This window comes from Mustela nivalis (genome assembly GCF_964662115.1).
Source record: "Mustela nivalis genome assembly, chromosome: 7".
Taxonomy (NCBI): Eukaryota; Metazoa; Chordata; class Mammalia; order Carnivora; family Mustelidae; genus Mustela; species Mustela nivalis.
The window spans coordinates 92,438,080-92,456,908 of NC_139026.1; the positions used below are offsets into that span (position 1 = coordinate 92,438,080).

The window sequence follows — 18,829 nt, forward strand, 5'->3', positions numbered from 1 at the left end:
CCCCCCTGTAACATTTAATCCCCAATTCTGCCCAGCCGCTGTCTGAAGTAGCGTCTTAGGTTCTCTCCATAACACATACACATGCAGGGAATCATGCCACTTCCGACAGTGCCGCAGAAAGGTCTTCAATCAGTCTGGTTTAAAACCTGTGGCTGGCCCAAGCTTTGTGGAGCGAAGTACTATGGTGGTTCCCAACAAGGCTTTAGAATCCGCCAGACCTGCCCATGAACATGGCCTCTACGACCATTAGTTCTGTGAAGTTAGGCTGATGATGTCCCCTCACTCTCTTCATAAAACGGGGCAGTGGGAACCGTACCAAACCTGATGGGATTCTCATGGTCGTATGCGGAGAACACGGCCTGGTGCCTAGGGGAGGCCGTTTTTGCTTTGTTTTGTTTTGTTTTGTTTTTTTAAAGATTTTATTTATTTGTCAGACAGAGATCACAGGTAGGCAGAGAGACAGGCAGAGAGATAGGGGAAAGCAGGCTTCCTTTGGAGCAGAGAGCCCGATGTGGGGCTGGTCCCAGGACTCTGGGAATCATGACCTGAGCTGAAGGCAGAGGCTTTAACCCACTGAGCCGCCCATGCGCCCCACTGGGAGGCCGTTTTTAATGTCATCATTAATGGCTCTTAATGGCTGCTAGCAGCCATGTCTACTACAATCTTATGAAGGAACAGGTTAAGGGTCAAGACTGCCAATTCTGGGTTCTTGGATGAAACGAAACCAAGAGCTCAAATGGTTCAAACATATCCCATATACCCTGCAAGGGCATAGAGATGGATGGTGCCTCCTCCATCCATGTGGGACCCCTGACACAGAGCCAGCCGAGAGCCGCAGGAGGGGGGCTGCACACTCTGCCAACCCATCATCTTATAGTAATTCCTATGGATTTTGTCCAGTTGCTAAATCTTCCGAATTTGGGGGAGGGAAAAAAAAATTCCCCACACAAAATTGTTCCATTTGAAGACATTTTTATTTGGATACCCGCCTGGGTCCCTGGCAGGGTGGGCCTGTCCTCTGTGGGGGCAATGGGACATTTGGGGGCAGGATGATGACCCTGCCCTGAGGGGGGTGTCACTAAGGGGTATGTGACAGCGTGACAGGTCACAGAGGGCAGCAGAGGATAAATAGGGCCGCTCAGGGGTGCAGGCTGAGAGAGTGCTTAGTCTCTCCCCAAGACTTCAGTTTGCACTTCACACTACAAACTGCAAGCTCTTAACTTTCCAGATTGACATCCCAGCACCCACCACCGTCCCCTCGGTCACCCTCAGATCCCCCCCACCCTGACCCCTGTCTCTGGGAGGTTCTGAGACAAAGCGGGGGCCTGTGGCCTGTGGCCTGTGGGGCGCGGGGTGGATTTGGGACCCCTGCCACAGAGCCAGCCGCGTGCAGCAGGAGGGGGGCTGCACGCTCTGCCAACCCAACAGAGGTCGAGGAGGAGGAGGAGCTCCAGGGACCGGCCCCCAGACCAACGCCCACCCCTCGCCGGCCCGATTGTGCTACCAACTAATAAACATGGAGTCTCTGACGCCTTATCACACGGCCCACAGCGCCTCCAGGGTGGGCATGTTCAACACCGCCATGGGGAAACTCCAGCGACAACTGCGCAAGGGAGAATATGACCTTTTAAAATACGCACCCATGCTCGAAAGCGACTTTGTGCAGGTCACCAAAAGAGGGGAAGTCGTCGACGTGCACAACCGAGTCCGAATGATGACCGTGGGCATCGCATCCACCAGCCCCATCCTCCCGCTCCCAGATGTCCTGCTGCTGGCCCGCCCGGCCACCGGCTGTGAACAGTACTCCGACCAGGGCCAGGCCACCAAGGGAAAAGGCCGCAAGGCTTCCACGACCCTGGAGCTCACCAGGCTCCTTCCCTTGAAGTTTGTGAGGCTTTCTGTTCACGACCGGGAAAAACAAATGCTTCGCCTCAAATTCGCCACCGGCCGCTCCTGCTACCTGCAGCTGAGCCCCCCACTGGATGCACAGGAAGACCTCTTCCCCTACTGGGAGAGCATTATCCAGGTACTGAGGCCGCCGCCGGTGCCCACTCACAGCAGAACCGACGCCGCTCGAGCAGAGGACATGCTGGACATGCCTCTGCTGGAGGACGACGACGGGAGGAACGCAGCAGGCTCAGATTTCGAAATAGATCAGGACCAGGTCAGTGTCAGGAGCCTCCACGAGGGCTCTGAGGTGGCCGGGGCCACCTCTGCAGCTTTTGCTGGCGGAGAAGAGACCTTTCAGGACCCCCCAAAACCCAACAGCGTGCCCACTGTCGCTGCCCCCAACTGCCCGGGGCTCTACAGGGAGTCGGCAGCAGGGGCCACGAACGAGGCGGCGGCCGCCAGGGAGGCCTCGGCAGCCGCGGCAGTGGCGGCGGCAGGGACAGCAGCAGAGTTCGCAGCGGGGGAAGCCGGCAGATGCCTGGCGTTCGCCGGGCCCGTAGCTGCCGGCAAGCCTGCGGGAGAAGCCGCTGGGGACGCGTCGGAAGGCCAGCTCCTCTCGGACGCGCCGAGCTCGGCGGGCAGTGGGGAGCCGGCGGGAAGGCCGCCCCGCAAGCGCTGGGAGGAGGAGCGAGCCCCCCGCAGTTCCCGCCACCGCAGGGCCGCCGACAGCCGCCACAAGGCCCCGGGGCACAAGATCACCCCGGCGGACTCCAGCCGCTCCTTAGGCAGCCACGGAGCCGCGCGGGAGCCCAAGGAGGACAAGGGCCGCAGCAGCCCGGCGCGCGGCAGGCGCGCCCCGGAACAAGGCTTCAGCCACGCCCCCAGCGCCAAGGACTCCCGGACCTCCCACAAGTCGGGGCGGAGCCTCTCCGCCGGCAGGTCGGGCTCAGGCACCAAGATGCTTGGCAGGATCCGCGGGTTCCTGAGGAACCTGAGAGTCAGCCTCACTGCCTGAGGCGCGCGGCCTCCCCACACCGCAGAGACGTGGCCATGGGGGAGAAGACTGCGGACACGAGCGGTGTGGTGTGGAGGCCATCGCCCAGGCGGCAGCGAGCAGCCAGGGCTTGGAGAGCGCAGGGAGCCGGACATCTGAGGTCATGGAGGGATGGAACTTCCTAGGCCCAGATATTGGGCAGCTGGGGGACCTCTCCCAGGAGACATAAAAAAAATAAATAAATAAATAAATAAAATTAAAAATTAAAAAAAAAAATTGCATTGCTGCATCGTGTTTGAATTTCTAGGTCCTGCAGCCCAGTGGTGACCTCACAGGGGGCCTGCCACCTAAGACCCAAGGGTCCAGTCGAGGACCGCCCCCACCTGACACCCATGCTCAGAGCCAAAGCATCCTGCCTCAAGGCCTGTCTGGCTTGTTTCTCCGGGCCACAGTTGAAAGTATACTATGGCCGAGAAAGCTCCACCTCCCCCATTTCTCTAGTTCAATGAATGTTCCTACCCCTGAAGGTCCATAGACAAAGAACAGGGACAAAGAAAGAATGGGGGGGGGGGACTAGTCATCTTTGGGGATCTGCCAGCATGTGCCAGCAGAGGGGAGCAGCAGCCTGTGCTGGCAATATTCTCAGCTAGACCTAGAACCTGTTATACCCAGGGTATATACCAAGGAAAGAACTTGCTAAGGCACTGAGAACGTTTATAGCAAAAAGTAGCAAAACACTGCAAGCAGCCCAAATTACCATCAGCACAACTGACAATAGAGTGGGATGTGACAGAGATAGTGTACAGCTGCATACCCCGGCCTAGCATAAACACCGATTCTGTGGCTGTCACCTATTCCACCTGCAGAAGAGTTCCAAAACAAATTCGAAAGTACATGTGGTAAAACATTTTAAAAGTACATGTGGGACAAAACACAAGGGAACAGTACACGCAAAATTCAGGACAGTGTGAAAAGGCAAGACAAGGTCATGAGGCTAAGACCGGGCTTTCAGTGCTGTTGGAAATGTTCTGCTCGGCCATCAGATCTCTGCTGTCTGAATGGTCCGCGAAATGCCGGGGCGGTTATGATGAAATTTCTGCTCCAGACATACCAACGCCTTCCCTTACGTTTTCACTCTTATGTACGCACAAAAGTGTTTGTCTTCTGTCTGGAAGGTCTGGTCTCTTTAAATTGGGTTATGGGTTCTTGGCATAAATTACCTACGGTACATGTAATCTCTTTTACACATAGGAGCACTGAGGCTCAGAAAAGTGAACTTGTTCCTACCGCACAGTGGAACCTTTGCAGAACAGTGACCCACTCCTTTATGCAAAGCATTTCAACCACTGTGTTCCCAAACTCTGCACCAAATGTGCTAGATTAAGGGGAGGGAGGCATGGGAGCTGGGGGACTCCTGGTAGTGGGCCTCTGCGAGCTGGTTTTTGAATTTCAGTGAGTTCCCGGCCGTCAGCTGGCCTTCTCTCAAGAGTGCCCAGACCACCCGTGAGCGGTGTCTGGCTCCCAGACATCCATCCCCAGCCTCTGTGTGACCTGCACTGCAGCCATAAACAGCCTGGGGTTCCGGGGACCAGTCGGGAATCTCCCTACAATCCGTTTCTCCCACCGCCACTAACTAAACTTGGGTACGGAGAAACAATTTAAAGGGGTTTGCCCTTACCAAGTCTCCCCTTCAGAGTTCAGAAAACAAATCCTTAAACTTCACGTGAGGGAGATAATCTGTTAGGTCCCAGCATCCATGCTTGGCCCTTCAGTGGGGGAGGAGAGGAGTCTCTCCTCTTTGTGACGGGAAGGTGGTCGTGGCCATAGGGTGGGGGCACGGAGGAGGAAGGAAAGGAGCCAGGGACCCCCCACACAGTCACCGTTTCCTCGGGCCGAACAAGGTTCACAACCCCAGAACGGAGAATTATTGGAGTGAGTCAAATTATTCTCAAAGAATACAACATGCCAAAGATTAGATACGGTTTGGCCCCGCGAGGAAAACAACCGCAGAATCATTAACCCAGGGGTGCCTGGGTGACTCAGTGGGTTAAAGCCTCTGCCTTCAACTCGGGTCATGATCCCAGGGTCCCACATCGGGCTCTCTGCTAGGCAGGGAGCCTGCTTCCTCCTCTCTCTCCGCCTGCCTCTCTGACTACTTGTGACCTCTCTCCCTCTGTCAAATAAATAAATAAAATCTTTAGAAGGAAAAAAAAAAAAAGATGAAGAATCATTAACCCAGAGTTTCAGAGAAGACTCGTTGCTATGGGGAGACAGAATTAATAGTTGACTCGTAAGCAGCTTTTCCCTGGACTCAAGGCAGCGAAGTTACAAAAAGAGCACATCCCAATCCTTTGACCCTCTGATGTCCACACAGGCAAGTGCAGGTAAATGCGTGTCTGGAAAAAAGACATCTGCATAGCATTTGGCTGTTGAACAGCACTGAGCCCCTTAGAGTTCATTAATGATTTAAAGTTCATCTGATTGTCCCAGGTCTCCGTTTGGCAGATCAGCAAACGGGAGGTCAGAGCATTTAAAGGACTTGCTCAAGCTGGAGGCGATGGTTCAGAGAGGGGTGAGGCAACACGTCCCACGTTCACCCACTAAGTGCTAGCTCGGCCTCCCGATGGGGAGCTGTGGCGTCGATGGGGAAAACAGGACAGGCTTGAGGAGTCATCCCAACTCGAAGTGACAGATACAAGGAGAGACGTGCGTTCAGGGCACAGGATCCATTCCGAGGAGGGGTTCCTGGGCATGGGAAGGAGACTGAGGTCAGGGAAGGGTTCACAGAGGAATCAGCAGCTTTAAGTGCGACTAGGGCTCTGCCAGGCGAAGGAAGTATGGGGAGCTAGGGCACAGCATGGGGAGGCGCAGGTCACAGAAAAGAATGTGTGCAAAGTACAAAACCTTGAAATATCACTTGTGTTGAGCAATTACAGGCATTTCAGTACTGCTGGTTGGAGCTCAAGGGGAAAAGAGGGACCTGAGGCTGGAGAATCAGGCTGCTGGATATTCAGGCACCGGGGGTGCTGTGTGAATGTCTGGGCCTTGGGGAGCTCTTGAAAGCCAGGGTGCACAGCTGGCGGCCTGGGGGCTGTCTGGAGACCAGCGTCCCTCCAGGAAGCCAGGATTGTATTAATCCTGGCCAGAGATGAAGAAACCTAATCCTGGGTGGCGTTGGGGAAACAGAAGGGGGCAGAGTCAGGAGGTGTTGAAACGATGGCACAGGACAATTTTCCATCCCACAGCCTGCCTGGCCGGACAGGGAGTTCCTGTAAGGTTTTCAGGAACAGGGCACATAGGTTCAGCACTCATCTAGAGGAGGGAGAACAGACCAAAGGGGAAGTGCCCTTCACCGCAAGGAGGAATGTCTTAAGATACAAAAGAGCTTCTAGGTGGCTAAAGGGGCAAAACGTCAGGATAAGGCAGCCAAAGGGAACTGGACAGGAGGCGACAGCTCCTTGAGCTGTTCCTTGTGCATCTGGGCAAGATGGATTCCCACAAACCCTCCTCCACTGTACAGGTAAGAGTCGCCCAGTAGAGCCCCTTGTGGCCACATCCTGGTACTATGGGCTATTGCTTGAATGGTGGGAGCCAGGACTGAGGCTAAGGGGCAGTCCCCCCCTCCCTTTGTCACATCGCAATTAGCCTAATGTCAATCCCAGAGTTGAGGGGATGGGTGCGTAACGTCTCTCAACCAGGCTGCATGGCTCCCAGGGCAGGGCAATGGCAGAGTGTGGAGTGGCCACAAGACGGGTACCTTAGGAACGTGGGGGTTCGGACTCAAGGGGATAATGAGAGACCATCCAGAACAGGGGTAGGGTGGAATTAGTGTCACGGTCTCTCTGCAGCCTAGAAGTCATTCGAGAAACAGTTGTTGAGAGCTCCTACTATGGGCAAGATAAATTCATGTATACACACACCTACCAGGAACGCAAATCAAAGTGCGGTGGTGGCCTTGGGTAGCATATAGAAAGAGGCATGGTAGAGAAGGGAAGGTCTGAGCAGAGAGATGATGGAGAAAGAGGAGGACCTGGGAGCTTGGGGGTCTTGGGCGATGTTTCTAGATGACAGACAAGAATAGCCCGCCCAGGATATCTTGTGTTTAGGGTATAGGATGGGGGAGGGTAGAGGGAAGGGATGAGGGTGTGTTGGGAAATGAGGCTGGAAGGGGAAATGAGACCGCGGCATAAAGCAGAGACCAGGAATGCTACATAAACCCCTGGACCCCATGATCTTCGTTACTGCAAATGGGACCTATAATCCAGAAATGAAGGGCACATAGAGCTGGAATTTCCTGGAGCAGAAGAGCAAGAGAACTTACAATGTGTTACGGAGGTTCATGTTTTCCCACACTCTGTGAGTGGGTGTTTTCCCACAGGTGTGCTGAGGAAATGATACCACTCAGCTTGGGGGCACCCGGAGGACCCAGCCAGTTGGCTTTGGCTGCCGGGAGCCCCATGTGATACGCCAGTATGCCATTGCAATGTTGCGGTTTTCTGCATGTGCTGTGACCTGCACAAGCTTGGGAAAGATCTTTCTAGAAATGCCCTTGCGTGCACACAATACAGTTGGCCTCGAGGAGCCTCGGAGAATCACCTTCCTTGGAGGGCTGGCCTCTTTCCCCCAGTTTCTGTGGCTGCTGACCACGTCGCCCCTGTTTCCCTTCCTGAACAAAACTCTTCAAAGTGTAGGGATAGAGGGCACATACCACAATATCATCAAAGACATCTATGAAAAACCCACCACAAATATCATTCTCAATGGAGAAAAACTGAAAGGTTTTCAGGAACACGGCACGGATGACCATTATCCCCACTGCTATTCAACATAGTACTAGAAGTCCTAGCCTGAGCAATCAGACAACAAAAGGAAATTCAAGGCATCCAAATTGGCAAAGAAGAAGTCAAATTATCACTCTTCTCAGATGTTGTGACTCTATATGTGGAAAACCCAAAAGACTCACTCCAAAACTGCTAGAACTTGTACAGGAATTCAGTAAAGTGTCAGGATATAAAATCAATGCACAGAAATCAGTTGCATTTCTCTACACCAACAACAAGACAGAAGAAAGAGAAATTAAGGAGTCAATCCCATTTACAATTGCACCCGAAACCATAAGATACCTAGGAATAAACCTAACCAAAGAGGCACAGAATCTATACTCAGAAAACTATAAAGTACTCATGAAAGAAATTGAGGAAGACACAAAGAAATGAAAAAAATGTTCCATGTTCCTGTATTGGAAGAATAAATATTGTGAAAATGTCTATGTTACCTAAAGCAATCTACACATTTAATGCAATTCCTATCAAAGTACCATCCATCTTTTTCAAAGAAATGGAACAAATAATTCTAAAATTTATATGGAACCAGAAAAGACCTCGAATAGCCAAAGGGTATTGAAAAAGAAAGCCAGAGTTGGTGGCATCAGAATTCCGGACTTCAAGCTCTATTACAAAGCTGTCATCATCAAGACAGCATGGTACTGGCACAAAAACAGACCCATAGATCAATGGAACAGAATAGAGAGCCCTGAAATAGACCCTCAATTCTATTGTCAACTAATCTTCGACAAAGCAGGAAAGAATGTCCAATGGAAAAAAGACAGCCTCTTCAATAAATGGTGTTGGGAAAATTGGACAGCCACATGCAGAAAAATGAAATTGGACCATTTCCTTATACCACACAGAAAAATAGACACAAAATGGATGAAGAACCTCAATGTGAGAAAGGAATCCATCCAAATCCTTGAGGAGAACACAGGCAGCAACCTCTTCGACCTCAGCTACAGCAACATCTTCCTAGGAACATCACCAAAGGCAAGGGAAGCAAGGGCAAAAATGAACTATTGGGATTTCATCAAGATCAAAAGCTTTTGCACAGCAAAGGAAACAGTTAACAAAACCAAAAGGCAAGTGACAGAATGGGAGAAGATATTTGCAAACGACATATCAGATAAAGCACTAGTGTCCAAAATCTATAAAGAACTTAGCAAACTCAACACCCAAAGAACAAATAATCCAATCAAGAAATGGGCAGAGGACATGAACAGACATTTCTGCAAAGAAGACATCCAGATGGCCAACAGACACATGAAAAAGTGCTCCATATCACTGGGCATCAGGGAAATACAAATCAAAACCACAATGAGGCATCACCTCACACCAGTCAGAATGGCTAAAATCAACAAGTCATGAAATGACAGATGTTGGTGAAGATGCGGAGAAAGGGGAACCCTTCTACACTCATGGTGGGAATGCAAGCTGGTGCAGCCACTCTGGAAAACAGCATGGAGGTTCCTCAAAATGTTGAAAATAGAACTGCCATATGACCCAGCAATAGCACTATTGGGTATTTACCCTAAAGATACACATTTTTTTTTTTTTAATGGACCTGGAAACAGAGCCGGAAATCATAAGCAATTTTTACTAACAAGTTATTCACACAATCAAAATCCCTGCTTCTGCCACATGTTTGGCCCTTAACATGTATCTATTGCTTCTTTGAAGTTTTTCTATGAAAAATTGAGAAAAAAAAATCAAACTTGCTTTCCAGATGCCTTGTCTTCTCAAGTACCCAACTACTTAGAAGAAATAACTTTATAAAGTGGAATCGTCTGTTGAATTACCACTACTACTTCAGCTAAGATTTCTGATCAAATCTAAAAATAATACTACTTCAGCTAACAAGCTATTCTTCATTATCCAATTATTTTCTCTAATTAAGGACCAGCACATAATGTTGCTATATATCCAGAATATACTTTTTAGAAGAACAAGAAGTAAAGATATGTTTGGTATCTCCCATTTATTCCAAAAGACTCATTTAAAAATATCAGATTCCTATGTCTAGTGCTCTAGACATTTTAGGACCCATTGGAGAAATATTCCTACCAAGAGACATAATGTATTTCTGTTGAATTAAAAGCAGCAACTAAAATGTGTACTAATTTAATTTTTTAAGATTTTATTTATTTATTTGAGAGAAAGAGTGACAGAGCATGAGTGGGGGTGATGGGCAGAGGGAGAAGCACACTCTCTGCTGAGACAGAGCCTGACCCCAGGACCCTCAGATCATGACCTGTGCTAAATGCAGATGCTTAACTGACTGAGACACCCAGGCACTCCTAAAATGTGTACTAATTTTAGATTCCAAATGTCCCTAGGTGAAGAAGTAGATTATGAAATAGGTTGAGATAATTAACTCTAAATATCAAGGGAAATAGAGAGGTTGCTATATGGTGAAGAAGAAAAAATTCTGGATTCTTAAAGGTGATCTAAGTATTACATCTAATGGTAGTGGCTAGTAAACATGATATTGGACACATTGGACATTGGAAATTGATGGATACAAGAAGCTACCATGAGTAGCTATGATTGAGACCAATCTTAGGAGTCTCAGAATGTCCCAGTAAACCTGGACAAAGTCAAGCCATAGATTTCTGATCAAATCTAAAAATAAAAATAAATGTAGTTAGTTATTTTCATTACTTATTGTATCATATATCCTCTTTCCTCTTCATTTTTTTTCTCTATACATGTATGCATAAGTGGTAGTTATATTTACCATTTATTCCACAGATGGCAATAAATCAAAGGGTGCCTAATGCATTTACAGAGAAGCACATAGATATCATCCAAAAATTCTGACTTGATTCTGAACACAGAAAGTTGCAAAATATTTTTCATTTTTTAGGAAATGATTTTGTTTTGTCTTGTTTTTGTTTTTTGACAGTCCCTAGAATAATTGCTGGGTGTCAGGAACAGTAATATATGCTTCAGGGACACCTGGGTGGCTCAGTGGGTTAAAGCCTCTGCCTTCAGCTCAGGTCATGATCCCAGGATCGGGCTCTCTGTTTAACAGGGAGCCTGCTTCCTTCTCTCTCTCTCTCTGCCTCCTTCTCTGCCTACTCGTGATCTCTGCCTGTCAAATAAATAAATAAAATCTTAAAAAAATATATATATATGCTTCAGAATGGGCATGTTGGGATGGGCTCTCAATGTGTTGAACTATACTGAATTAAAAAAAAAAAATAGTCTGCCTGGTGCTAATTTCCCCTTCCTAAATATATTTTCATTACATTTGTTTGTTTGTTTATTGAGTAAGCCCAACCCTGAACATGGAGCTTGAACTCACAACCCCAAAATCACATGCTCTACTGACTTAGCCAGCCAGGCACCCCTTTTACTTTTATTTAAATAAACTTTTTCTTTCTGATAGTTTTATATTACAGAAAAATTACAAAGATAGTACTTTGAGTTCCTACATACCCCTTACTAAGTTTTCCATGCTGTTAACACTTTATATTATTATGGAATATTTGTCACAGCAAAGGAAGCAAAGAATGGTATATTACTACTAACTAAACTCCACACTTAATTCAGATTTCGCAAACATTTTTTCCTCTAATGTCCTTTTATTGTCTCAGGATTCTGTCCAGGACACAGCATTAATTCTCATGTCTTCCAGGCATCTCTTGACTCAGTGTCTCAGACTTTTCTTGTTTTGGATGGTCTTGTGTTTTGAGGGGCTCTGGTGAGGTATTGTACAGAATGTCCTTAAATTTGGCTTTGTTTGATCCTTTTATCCTGGTTAAACGGAGTATGGGTTTTGAGAAAAATCAGAGAGATAAAGAGACCTTTTCATCACATGACATCAGCAAGTTCATATTACCAACATGACTTATCCTTGATGATATAAACTATGGTCATCTGGCTGAGGTAGTGTTTTCCAGGTTTCTCTATTACCTCTCATTATACCTTCCATAAAAATCTTCTTTACAAATAGTTCACTAAGATCATTACATACTCAAGGGGTTAAGTTCTACTTTCTTAAGGTTGAAAGGTATCTACATAAATTATTCAGAATTCTTCTGTACAGAAAATGTGTCTCCCCTCTCTGTTTATTTATTTCTTAAATAATTATGTATTATGGACTTGATATTTATTTTATACTTTGAGTTACAATACAATACTATGTTCTTTATTTTTTGCTTAAATTTTTCCACGTTGGGTCATTTAGAGGTCTTTCCAATTGATTCCTGTGTCCTTTTAAAACGTCCCATGTTTTTCTTTGTGTAAATAGGACCCTCCCTTACTTTCTGTTACTGTAAGATTCTGCAGGATCATCTTGGATGTCTTTTGCCCAACCCTAGAACCTGCCATTTGTGCAGTGATTCCTGTTTCTTTTTGCTAAATAATGTAATTAGAAACCAGAATTTCTAGATGTATCATTTGCTACTGAGGTGTCACTGCTTCTAGACTCTCTCAACAAACAACTACAGACACACACACAAACACACACAAAGACAGGAGCATGTTTACATACAAATTTATTATAGTTTCTGCATCTACTCATCTGCATCAATACTATCTAAAGACTGGGTGTAGTGCATAAATGAAACTTGGAACAATAAAAAAATAAAAATTAAAAAGAAAAAAATAAATATATATCATACAAGACCAAAAAAATAAGTAAATTGAAATCAAAATATAAATAAATAAATAAATAAATAAATAAATAAATAAGAGTTCATACTGATGGCCCAACTCTAATTTTATGCCACATGATTTTCAATACTGAGAAATGTGATGGTCTCCACCATTTTCCACGCATTTACTTTATTTTCTTTAAGTTAATTTTTTTCACTGTTCCAAGATTCATTGTTTATGCACCACACCCAGTGCTCTATGCAATACGTTCCCTCCTTAATACCCACTACCAGGCTCACCCAACCCCCAAGCCATCCCCCTGCCAAAACCCTCAGTTTGTTTTTCAGAGTTCACAGTCTCTCATGCTCTGCCATGAAATTAGTTTAATTTATTCCAGCCCAATATGCACCAACTCAATTTTCAAGATTGTAACCCTATCTTTCTATTAGAAATGACATTACCAACAAGACTTCCTTCTGGATTTATTCTTATATTTTCCAGCCAAAAAGCTGCTTTCTAAAGTTACTTAGGCCAGCAACTTTATCCTCATCTCATCATTAAAATTACATCATATATTTGTAGTGCAGTATGATTCTTTAATCACAGTCTATAATTCATCATGGATCCCTTGACCTCCTAAATTTTTAAAATTTGTATGTGTGAATATTCATTATTTGTGTCACAAAGGTCAATGGGCTTTGAGAAATGCACATTGCCCTGTATCCACCACAGTAGCACTACTAAGATTAGGTCCACCACTGACTATCCCTTGGATTTTCATGTGAATGTAAATTTTCAAATCAGCTATATATATACAAACTGAGGGTTATATACAAACTGAGGATTATATACAAACAATGAATCATGGAGCAACACACATCAAAAACTAGTCATGTACAGTGATGGACAAAACATAATAAAAAAAGTTTTTAAAGATAACCTAGGACACAAATGATGGTTTGCACAATTTGTCTATGTTTAATTAATAAGAAGCTGCCAAACTGTCTGCTGTACTGTTTTCCATCCTCGTGAGCAATAAACAAGAGTTCCTATTGCTCTACCACCTCACCAATATTTGATATTCTCAGGTTTTTAGGGTTAAGCCATTTTATAGGTATACCATTACTTTTTGAGATTCATTTTTTTGTAATTAAATAAGGTTATAGTCTAGGGTCTTAGCCATCCCCTAGTAAAGGGGCACATGTGTACTCAAAACTTGGCCTATGTGGTACACTTTATCAGAATTTAAATTTATAGGAAAGGGAAAAATGTTTGGAAATGCTTGGAGTTCACATATTACATATGCAGCCTTCAATGAGACTGAATTCTGATGGCAGACTCTTCTACAGTTCTACAGTACAAAATTTTGTACATGTAAACAGCTTTTGGGATTCTTTAGTTTCTACCCAATTATAAGGCTGGTTCCCTAGTTTTTCTACCCATTCATGTGCTTTACAAAGCTCTCTAATAAATTTCACTTGCTTACATTAGTCAAAGTAATTTTCAATGTTTTATGAACAAATAAACCTAACTTGTATACAGTAGTCACCCTTTGTTCACAGAGGTACATTTTAAGACTTCCAGTTTATATCTAAAACTGCAGATAGTACCAAACTCTGTATGTCCTGGTCTTTCTCTTATACATGTACACCTATAATAAAACTTTATTTATAAATTAGGCATATTAAAATATTAAAACAAAGTAAATATAGTAAAATATTAAAACAAAATCTTAATAATGAAGTAAAGCAATTATAATATACTGTAATAAAAGTTATATGAATGTGGTCTCTCTCAAAATATCTCATTATCCTGTACTTACCCTTCTTCATATGATGATATGAGGTGATAAAATGTCCATGTGATGAGACGAAGTGAGGCGAATGACATAGGCATTGTGACATAATGCTAAGCTACCACTCATCTTTTATTATTATTATTATTATTATTATTATTATTATTATTAACAGGTAATGTATTTTTTCAGGGGTACAGGTCTGTGATTTATAATACCCTATGCTCATTTCAACACATAACTTCCCCAATGTCCATCACCAAGTTACCCCATCCCACCAACTCCCTCCTCTCCAGCAAGCCTCAGTTTGTTTCCTTAAGATTAAGAGTCTCTTATGGTTTGTCTCCCTCCCCGGTCCCATCTTATTTCATTTTTCTCTCCCTTACCCTGTGATCTTCTTTTGTTTCTCAGATTCCTCATATTAGTGAGATTATATGATAATTGTCTTTCTTTGATTGATTTATTTTGCTTAACATAATATCTTCTAATTCCATCCACGTTGTTGCAAATGGCAAGATTTGGGGTTTTGATGGCTGCACAATATTCCAATGTATATATAATACATCTTCTTTATCCATTCATCTGTTGATGAGTGGATCTTTCATTCCATCTAGGCTCTTTCCATAGTTTGGCTATTACAGACATTGCTGCTATAAACATTGGGGTGCATGTGCCCCTTCGGATCACCACATTTGCATCTTTAAGGTAAATACCCAGTAGTGCAATTGCTGGGTCATAGGGTAGCTCTATTTTCAGCTTTTTGAGGAACCTCCATGCTTTTTTCCAGAGGAACCTCCATACTTTTTTCCAGAGTGACTGCACCAGCTTACATTCCCACCAACAGTGTAGGAGGGCTCTCTTTTCTCCACATCCTCGCTAACACCTGTCATTTTCTGACTGGTTAATTTTACCTGTTCTAACTGGTGTGAGGTGGTATCCCACTGTGGTTTTGATTTGTATTTCCCTGATGCCGAGGGATGTTGAGCACTTTTTCATGTGTCTGTTGGACATTTGGGTGTCTTCTTTGCAGTTTTTCCCATTCATCTTCTGATGCTATGTCAGAAGGACGATCATCTACTTCTGGACCACAATCAAACACAGGTACCCAAAACCATGGAAAGTGAAACTGTGAGTAAGGAGAAAACTACTGTACACTCAATTAAACAAATGAAAAAAGAATACTCATACATGGAGTGCAGAGGATAAAATAACAATTCATCTATTGGAAATATTGGTATGGAGCAAAGAAAATCTATTTTTTAATTCTAGACCACATATCAGAATAGTACAAAAACCATTTTGTCCTATAAGAAAAATATCAAAGTAGCCTTTGATAAAGGGATTTTTGGTGGGTTTTGTAAGAATTAGAAGAGAAGCTTATTTTTATTAATAGTAGGTTATATACCAGAGTACTTGACTCTACCATTCCCCATTCTGCTGCCTATTTGCCCTCTCCTTTTCTAACCTTACAAGTTGTGTACACTCTAAGATTACTGGGATTTTTCAGAATTGATTAGCTATTTCAATATCTCAATAGAAGTAGGCAACTCACATTAAACATCAAATCTTTTACAACATCCTTTCACTTCTGCCTTCTGCATCTTCCCCTTAACATTATAATTTAACCTCATGGTACACAAATAAAAGATATACAATACAAGTGAGCCCTCCCCCCACCCCCAGCAATCTTTTCTGTTGGGTTTTTTGTTTTGATTTTGGTTTTGTTTTTTTTGGATATTTGAATTGCCTACAAATTACATTTGAAAGAACAACCTAAATTTTAAAATTATAGGTAACAACAAGACAATAAATATCACACTTCAAATGTAACTAACTTCATTATAATTACAACACCAATTCAACAAATATTTAGAAAACAAAAATATCACATATAATTAAAATATCAAATACAAAGCAAATAAAAATTTTGTACATATAAACAGCAATTATCAAAGAAAAAGATGATCCAGTACATATTGGCAAATGTAATTTGAAACATCCAGTGCAATTTTTTTCCCCTCAAAATAAAACATTGGTATGAAAGACTTTACCTTTGTAGATTTGGATGCTCAATTTTTAGAACACTGGATATGAAATATCTTTATCTCTTTGACATGATAATAAGCCAATAGCAATCAATATTAAAAATAAATACAATCAAGATAAAAACACCAATAATTCATTGAATTAAACTCATGATGGCACACACAAAAAAATCTTATACCGTGATTTCTAGTCAAGAATTATGGGCCCCAATTAAGTCACTGTGAATAGATTTATAAAAAATTAAATATTATAACTCAGAAATCGTCCTGCTTTGGGTTGACACTTCCTCTATTCATAAGAGACTGCTAATTCCAAGATCATCTTCCTACCAAAGAAATTTTTCTGCCCATGATCTAAAGAGGCCCAGTCTCATATAGTTGTACCTACATAGAGTAGGGAGTATAATATGTTGATAAGTTTTACTGATACTGAATATCTAACACTGCTCTTAAGGAGAGAGAAGGATTGCTATTACTCCTTCCATTACCCTTTCCATTTGGTCATCTGTGAGATGGTCAACTTAAGGATCCTTAAGTGACTGAAACTTGACACCATGTTAAAAGTGATTCAGGATGAAATTATCAAAAAGCCCATTAATGAGGAAGTCATAAAAAATGGAATTAATGTAAAGCTTTTTTCTTCCACAGGATTTTCCCCAAAGCTTGCTTGACATCCTTGTTTCTTAGAGAATAGATCAGAGGGTTTAACATGGGTGTGACCAATATGTAAAATACTGAAGCCACTTTACGAAGTTCAGGATTGCTTGGTGGTGTGAGATACACGAAGGAAACAGTCCCATAGAGTAAACTTACCACTCCCAAATGGGAACTGCAGGTGGAGAAGGCTTTCTTTCTCCCTTCACTGGAGGGAATCTTCAAGACTGTGGTCACAATGTACATGTAAGACACTACAATAACAACTATTGTAGGCAAAATAATGAAGGCAGCCAAACTGAGAGATACCATCTTATTGACAGAGAGATTGGAACAGGAGATCTTCTCAATTTGGTAAGAATCACAGTAGAAGTGATCAATGACTCGGGAAGCACAGAAAGACACTGAGAATGTTACGCTGACTTGGAGGATGGAACTGAGCCAGCCACAGAAATAGGAACCAGCCACCAGCTGAGTGCAAAGGTGTTTTGACATGTGGACACTGTAAAGAAGAGGATTGCAAATGGCGATGAAGCGGTCATAGGCCATGGCTGCCAGGATGAACCCTTCTGTTACAATGAAGAGGGCAAAAAAGAAACACTGGGCAGCACACCCCACAAAGGAGATAGTCTTTTTCTCAGACAGGAAGTTGACCATGGCTTTTGGGGCAATAACAGTGGAGTAGGAAAGATCAATGAAGGAGAGATTGCCTAGAAAGAAATACATTGGTGTATTCAGCTGGGAGTCAGTCACAATGATTGCCATCATACTAATGTTCCCCAAAAGGACCATGCCATAGACCAGCAGGAAAAGGAGAAAAAGGAGAAAGTGGAGCTCTGGATGGACCCTGAAGCCTACAAGAATGAAGTCAGTTACATCTGAGTGGTTGCCTGCTCCCTTGTCGCTCATGCCAAGGACCTGCTAAGAGGTACAAGACAAGATTAAAAATTGAACTTCCTATCTATTTCCTGATATCATAAAATATCATTTTCTTTTATGGAAGATATTGGAATTTGTGTTACATTCACCTACTTGCCAGCTAATTGTGCTAGGCATGATTTCTGGTGTCCTTTTCTAGAACCTAAATCTAAGGAATGTTGTGATTGCCCAGCAGCACATAACACGTAAGTTACCTAACTCATAGTTTTCTAATGTGACTCGCCAAATCCAGTGTTCTTCCCATTATGGCACATGTGACATCAATGCATAAAGCATTATTTCTTTATACCTGTTTAGCTCTTCACTTTATTTTCATGATGTTAAATATATCTGAAGGTTTTAGAGATATAGAAGTATTCATTCTAATTTTTAATTATCATTTCAAATTCATTTTATTTTTGATAATGCTTCCAATTTAAAATAGAATGATCTAATTAAAGACTGATTTAAAGTTCCATGAAGTGACATTAGACCCAAATAGAGGATAATATTTAAACAGTCTGTGAGAGTTTATGTTATCAAGAGATTCAGTTTGGTATCCAAAATAAAAACCTTGAAAAATAGAATGCATCATCAGCTTCTTGAAGTAGAAAAGCTCAGCCACACTACCAGGAGGGGAAATCCATGGATTCTATATCTGCACAATCTGTCAAGAAGCCAATTTTATTTTAAACATCTGTGCAAGTGGGTGAAAAAAAAGAAACTTCAAAATATTGTATTGACTAAAAATTTTAGAAAAGTAATTATGATGTCTCCATTTAGAAAGAGACCCATAAAGTATTAAAACTTTCAAATGATTATTTTGAATCTGTGACACAGCAGAATAGTATGATTTATCTAATACTTTGGAAACTTTGTTTTCTGCAATACTGTGACACAGCTATTTCTGTTATTCAGATTTTAACACCAATTATGACTTAAATCACCCAACAGAGAGGACAGCCTGTGCAGCTTATCAAAAGCATCAAATGATCTAAGAAGTATTCATTTTTGACTTGGCACATATGGCAGAATAGCCATACTTTGCTCTCATCCTCCTTCAGGCAATTGACTGTCTGTGTTCTTCATCCTCTGTCCTCGT

The 18,829-nt window shown here is 43.2% G+C and overlaps 1 protein-coding gene and 1 pseudogene across 2 annotated transcripts; one reads left to right on the forward strand and one right to left on the reverse strand.

The window, feature by feature from the left end:
• Positions 1-961: 961 nt before the first annotated feature.
• LOC309868840 (Golgi-associated RAB2 interactor protein 4 pseudogene) lies at positions 962-2,905 on the forward strand (annotated as a pseudogene). The gene has a single exon. The product of its transcript is annotated as a Golgi-associated RAB2 interactor protein 4 pseudogene (transcript).
• Positions 2,906-16,776: 13,871 nt separating this feature from the next.
• LOC309868841 (olfactory receptor 9K2-like) lies at positions 16,777-17,718 on the reverse strand (the record flags this gene model as incomplete). Its single annotated transcript, XM_082739014.1, has 1 exon — positions 16,777-17,718. The coding sequence occupies one exon, from the start codon at positions 17,716-17,718 to the stop codon at positions 16,777-16,779; it is 942 nt and encodes a 313-aa protein (XP_082595140.1).
• Between the last annotated feature and the right edge of the window lie 1,111 nt (positions 17,719-18,829).